General features: G+C 52.5%; 2 protein-coding genes across 2 annotated transcripts; both read left to right on the top strand.

Moving 5' to 3' along the window:
* The first annotated feature begins 3,125 nt into the window (after nt 1–3,125).
* Nucleotides 3,126–3,495, top strand: LOC119292798 (heptahelical transmembrane protein ADIPOR1-like). The gene has a single exon (XM_037571499.1). The coding sequence runs from the start codon at nt 3,193–3,195 to the stop codon at nt 3,493–3,495; it is 303 nt and encodes a 100-aa protein (XP_037427396.1). The 5' UTR covers nt 3,126–3,192.
* Nucleotides 3,496–3,579: 84 nt separating this feature from the next.
* On the top strand, nt 3,580–4,648 carry LOC119293844 (heptahelical transmembrane protein 4-like). Its single transcript, XM_037572189.1, has one exon. The coding sequence runs from the start codon at nt 3,612–3,614 to the stop codon at nt 4,416–4,418; it is 807 nt and encodes a 268-aa protein (XP_037428086.1). The 5' UTR covers nt 3,580–3,611; the 3' UTR covers nt 4,419–4,648.
* Nucleotides 4,649–5,694: the final 1,046 nt, after the last annotated feature.

Below are 5,694 nucleotides of genomic sequence, written 5' to 3'. Positions count from 1 at the left end.
CGTAAGCTCGAGTTTCGTTCCAAGAAGTGTGTTTTTCTTGGTTATAGCTCTCTTCATAAAGGATACAAATGTCTTCATGTGCCCACTAATCGTGTCTACATCTCTCGGGATGTTGTGTTTGATGAGCATGTTTTTCCCTTTGCCAAACTCCCTGTGTCCACTACCGAGCCACCTGTCATGCATTCATCCTCTGTTGCTTCTGACCAATTTGATGATGTTGCATATTCTCCTCTATTGTTGCCTAACCATGGTGCAGGCACTGGTCGTGGGGCTCGTTTGGAGATTCTGGAAGTGCCATCTTCCTCTTCGTCGCCATCGCCTTCATCCTCGGCACCTTCTGTTGTGCATGAGGAGCACATGGCGCCCCTGCATGGCCTCGGTTTCCGTGCTCATGCACGGCCGATCGACGCCCTGGCCCGGTCGCCTCTGGCTTCTGGGCTGCCTTCGCCATCGTCGCGCCCTGCAACCCCGCCGACTGGGCCGGCCTCCTCGGTCCCCGTCTCGCCCAGGGCGTCGGGGCAGTCATCACCAGGCCTGGTCTCGCCCGCCCCTGCCTCGCCCAGGGTGTCTGGGCCCTTCTCACCAGGGCCGGCCTCGCCTGCTCTCGCCTCGCCAAGGCCGTCTGGGCCGGTGTCACCGGAGCTGGCCTCGCCCACTCTCGGTTCGCCCATGGCCTCTGAGCCCCTGTCGTCGGGCCAGTCTTCGCCATGCAGCCCGGAGTCGTCTGTCCCGAGCTCGCCTGAGGTGATTCCTGCATCTCCGGCGACCGTCACGTCTCCGTCACCTTCGCCTCCGCCGGCTCCTGCTGCTGCTCTACGTCCACATACGCGCAGTCGGAGTGGCATTTTTCAGCCTAAGCAACGTCACGATGGCACAGTTGCTTGGTTAGCGGCGTGCATGTCTGCTGCTCTCGCAGATCCATCCTCTGAGCCACGCACGTATCAAGCTGCTATGCGCATTCCTCATTGGAGAGAGGCCATGGAGCAGGAGTATCAAGCGCTTCTTCGCAATCAAACATGGACTCTTGTTCCTCCACAATCACGGGTAAATGTCATTGATTCCAAATGGGTTTTCAAAGTGAAGAGGCATTCTGATGGGTCCATTGAGCGCTATAAGGCTCGTCTGGTTGCTCGTGGTTTTCGACAGCGTTTTGGACTTGACTATGAAGACACCTTCAGTCCAGTGGTCAAGCCTACTACCATCAGACTTCTTCTCTCTCTGGCTGTTACTCGAGGTTGGTTTCTTCGTCAGCTTGATGTTCAAAATGCTTTTCTTCATGGTGTCTTGGCGGAGGAGGTTTACATGCGCCAGCCTCCGGGTTTCTCTGATCCGGATCGCCCTGATCATCTCTGTCGTCTGTCCAAGGCAATTTATGGTCTGAAGCAGGCTCCTCGTGCTTGGCATGCTCGTCTTGCAATGGCTCTTCGTGCTTATGGTTTTGCATCATCAACTGCTGACTCCTCATTGTTTCTTCTTCAAAGGCCTGAGGTTACTATGTACTTGTTGGTCTATGTAGATGATATCATTTTGGTCAGCTCCTCTCAGTCGGCTGCTACTGCGCTTGTTCGCTCACTTGGTGCTGATTTTGCGGTCAAGGACCTTCGGAAGCTTCATTACTTTCTTGGTGTGGAGGTTACTTCTCGTGATGCTGGCCTTGTTATGACGCAAAAGAAGTATTCTCTGGATATGTTGCAGCGAGCTGGGATGCTTAAGTGCAAACCGACGACTACACCCATGTCTACCACTGATAAGCTCAATGCTGTTGATGGTATGCTTCTTTCTTCTTCTGATGCGACAGAGTACAGGAGTATTGTTGGTGGGCTCCAGTACTTGACGATCACGCGACCAGACATTTCCTATGCTGTTAACCGAGTCTGCCAGTATCTGCAGTCACCCCGTGACACTCATTGGTCTGTTGTTAAGCGGATTTTGCGCTATATTCGTTTCACGGTGGCTCATGGTTTGCATATTCGGCCGTCTGACTCTGGTTGTCTTTCAGCATATTCTGATGCAGACTGGGCTGGCAATCCGGATGACAGGCGATCCACGGGGGGTTATGTTGTCTTCTTTGGCTCTAACCTGATTGCCTGGAGTGCTCGGAAACAGGCTACTGTCTCGCGTAGCAGTACTGAGGCTGAGTATAAGGCTGTGGCCAATGCCACATCAGAGATCATCTGGGTACAGTCCTTGCTTCAGGAGTTAAGTATACCCCAATCACAGCCTCCTGTTCTTTGGTGTGATAACATCGGTGCTACATACCTTTCTGCAAATCCGGTATTCCATGCCCGAACGAAACACATTGAAGTTGACTATCACTTTGTGCGTGAACGTGTCTCTCAGAAGCAACTACAGATCAAGTTTATTTCTTCCAAGGATCAACTTGCTGACATCTTCACCAAGCCATTGCCTTTGCCACAGTTTGAGACTTGCAGGCGCAATCTTACCCTTCTAGATTCATTAGAAAGTGGCTAAGATTGAGGGAGGGTGTTAGACTGTATTTACATGTGTATATTGTAACGTTGTATACCACCTCATTATATATATATATGTGATAGGCCACCCCTAGAGGGTTGTGCCGGTTCCCCCCAAAGCCTATTGTCTTACAGCCACCGGGAACAACGACAGGCTACATAGCAGCACACGAGCACTCGTGGTCTGCCCTATTAGTAGTACTCCCTCCATTCCAAAATATAGTGCGCCCGCGCTTTCCGAGGTTCAACTTTGACCATAAATTTAACCAACGAGACCAACTGTGGCAGGAGAAAAAATTATATAATTGAAAACTTCTTTCGAATACGAATTCACTGATATAATTTTTGCTCCCGCCGCAATCGATCTTGGTAGTTAAATTTACGGTCAAAGTTGAAACACGTGGATAGAGGAAGCACTACATTGTGAAATGGAGGGAGTATTAACTTCTGCCGGCACTAATTGCTGGACCTGCAACACGATCCGCCGTTTTTTAAGCACCCTGGCGTGCGCAGTTGCTCTAATTGGACCGTTTCAGGGCACCCATTTCCCACCTAAACCCGGTCACAATAAGTCAACAGTAGAGCTTATGAGGTTTATATATACCGGGAGAACCCAGTCACACCGAAATCACACTCCTCTACTTCTCCCTCGAGTCCTCGGTCGAGTCGACCACACGAGATCGTGCCTTTCCATAGCCGGGTACTGAACAAGACTAGGAGAATGGCTTCCACGGTGACGCTGCTGAGGAAGACGGCCACCATACGGATGAGCGACGTCGCCGCCGTGGCGTCACCAGCGGCGATGAAGTCGCTTTTGCTGGAGGGAAGCAAAGGCGGCGGCGGCGGCGACGTGGCGAAGCGGTGCTGCGGGCGCAAGTGCGAGCTCGTCGGCTACGACGCGCTCCCGGCCTTCCTGCAGCACAACGAGTTCATCCTCCACTACTACCGCAGCGAGTGGCCCCTCAAGGAGGCGCTCCTCAGCGCCTTCGCCCTCCACAACGAGACCATCAACGTTTGGACGTAAGCCTCTCTACGTCCGTCCGTGACACGCCATGCATACGCTTTAGCTGACGCGTGTTTTCTCGCAGGCATTTGATCGGCTTCTTCGTGTTCCTCGCGCTCACCGTGTGCGCCGCCACGATGGTCCCCATGGAAACCAGAGCGACATCCGCGGGCCTGGCGAACTGCACCGGCAACAGCAACCCTAGAGTGCTGATGACCTCCTACGGCAGCAACGGAGCGGCCGTGGCAATGCAGGCGCTGCTGCGCCGCAACGTGTCCGTCTCCGGCGAGACGGACCTCGCGGAAGCGGCGGCGTTGTCGCTGTTGTCAGGAGAACACGGCCCGGTCGAGCGGTGGCCGTTCTACACGTACCTGTGCGGCGCCATGTTCTGCCTGCTGATGAGCAGCGGGTGCCACCTGCTGGCGTGCCACTCGGAGCACGCCAGCTACGTGCTGCTCCGCCTCGACTACGCCGGCATCACCGGCCTCATCGTCACCTCCTTCTACCCGCTCGTCTACTACACCTTCCTCTGCGACCCCTTCTCCCGGACGCTCTACCTCGGCTCCATCACCGTCTTCGGCGCCGCCGCGGTGGCCGTGTCGCTGCTGCCGGTCTTCGAGGCACCCGAGCTGAGGTGGGCGCGCGCCGCGCTGTTCGTGTGCATGGGCGCGTCCGGCCTCGTGCCCATCGTGCACAAGATGCTCGTGTTCGGCGCACGGCCCGAGGCGGTGGTCACCACGGGATACGAGGTGGCCATGGGGGTGTTCTACCTGGCCGGCGTGCTGGTGTACGCCACGAGGGTGCCGGAGAGGTGGATGCCGGGCAGGTTTGACCTCGTCGGGCACAGCCACCAGCTGTTCCACGCGCTTGTCATCGCCGGCGCTTACGCGCACTACAATGCCGGCCTGGTTTACTTGAGTTGGAGGGACATGGACAAGTGCTGACTACTGTCGTGCACGGTCTGCCAAGACAAAGAATTTTGACGAAAGAAGTTCTAGTGGAGTACAAGAATTGTTGTGTTATTGAGCTAGACAAACCTATGCCAGAACCACAAAAGAACATCAAATTTCACACTTTTTGTGTGTAGATAGACCTGACATATAACTAGTTCAATGCTCTTACTTTGCCGACAATAATTTTAGACATAAATATATCGATTCATAGCAAATATCGGTGGAGGATTCTCCTAATTTTTTCCAGGAGTTATACCAGCTGAGCATTTGGCTAGGTGTGGTTTAACTCCTCAAAAGATAATATTTTGAGGAGATAAGTCCATTTGAGGGTCCGCATAGAGTTGCTCTTATATTAACATGGCCAACACCCACATGTCAAGTCCTTCCTTCTCATTCCCCAACTCTCCCCCTATCAAGTTAACACAAACATTTTGTGTGGATTCGTCTAGGGTCACAACACTGCAATGATGAGGGGACACATTTCGCAGAGTAACAACATCTCCAACCAAAATGGTCTATTTTGACCCCTCATGTATCAACGAATGCGCCCGCGGGGAGGAGGCTGCCCACCCCCGCAACAACCCCCTCATATCTAAACCTTCAAATTCGTACAAGCCATGCAACGACCATCGACAAATACATAGTTCATACATCATGTGACATAGGACAACGAATGGCAACATTAAACTAGGATATTGAGATATCAACATTAAACTAAGGGCATGTTAGGTAACTGCTCAGCTCTTGGCTTCTCTAAATCAGCGGGTGAAGCTTGGTTGAACGGGTCAGCTCCATGAAGCTAGCTTCCCACATCTAAGGCGAGTCGTAGTGCAAAAAGCTAGGTGTGGTTTAACTCCTCAAAAGATAATATTTTGAGGAGATAAGTCCATTTGAGGGTCCGCATAGAGTTGCTCTTATATTAACATGGCCAACACCCACATGTCAAGTCCTTCCTTCTCATTCCCCAACTCTCCCCCTATCAAGTTAACACAAACATTTTGTGTGGATTCGTCTAGGGTCACAACACTGCAATGATGAGGGGACACATTTCGCAGAGTAACAACATCTCCAACCAAAATGGTCTATTTTGACCCCTCATGTATCAACGAATGCGCCCGCGGGGAGGAGGGTGCCCACCCCCGCAACAACCCCCTCATATCTAAACCTTCAAATTCGTACAAGCCATGCAACGACCATCGACAAATACATAGTTCATACATCATGTGACATAGGACAACGAATGGCAACATTAAACTAGGATATTGAG

The sequence above is a fragment of the Triticum dicoccoides genome, chromosome 4B (genome assembly GCF_002162155.2).
Source record: "Triticum dicoccoides isolate Atlit2015 ecotype Zavitan chromosome 4B, WEW_v2.0, whole genome shotgun sequence".
Classification (NCBI taxonomy): Eukaryota; Viridiplantae; Streptophyta; class Magnoliopsida; order Poales; family Poaceae; genus Triticum; species Triticum dicoccoides.
This window is presented reverse-complemented; position numbering and strand designations above follow the sequence as displayed.

Excerpts from the sequence above, each read along its gene's own strand:
- LOC119292798 (XM_037571499.1), top strand. The coding sequence starts at position 3,193 with ATGGCTTCCACGGTGACGCTGCTGAGGAAGACGGCCACCATACGGATG.
- LOC119293844 (XM_037572189.1), top strand. The coding sequence starts at position 3,612 with ATGGTCCCCATGGAAACCAGAGCGACATCCGCGGGCCTGGCGAACTGC.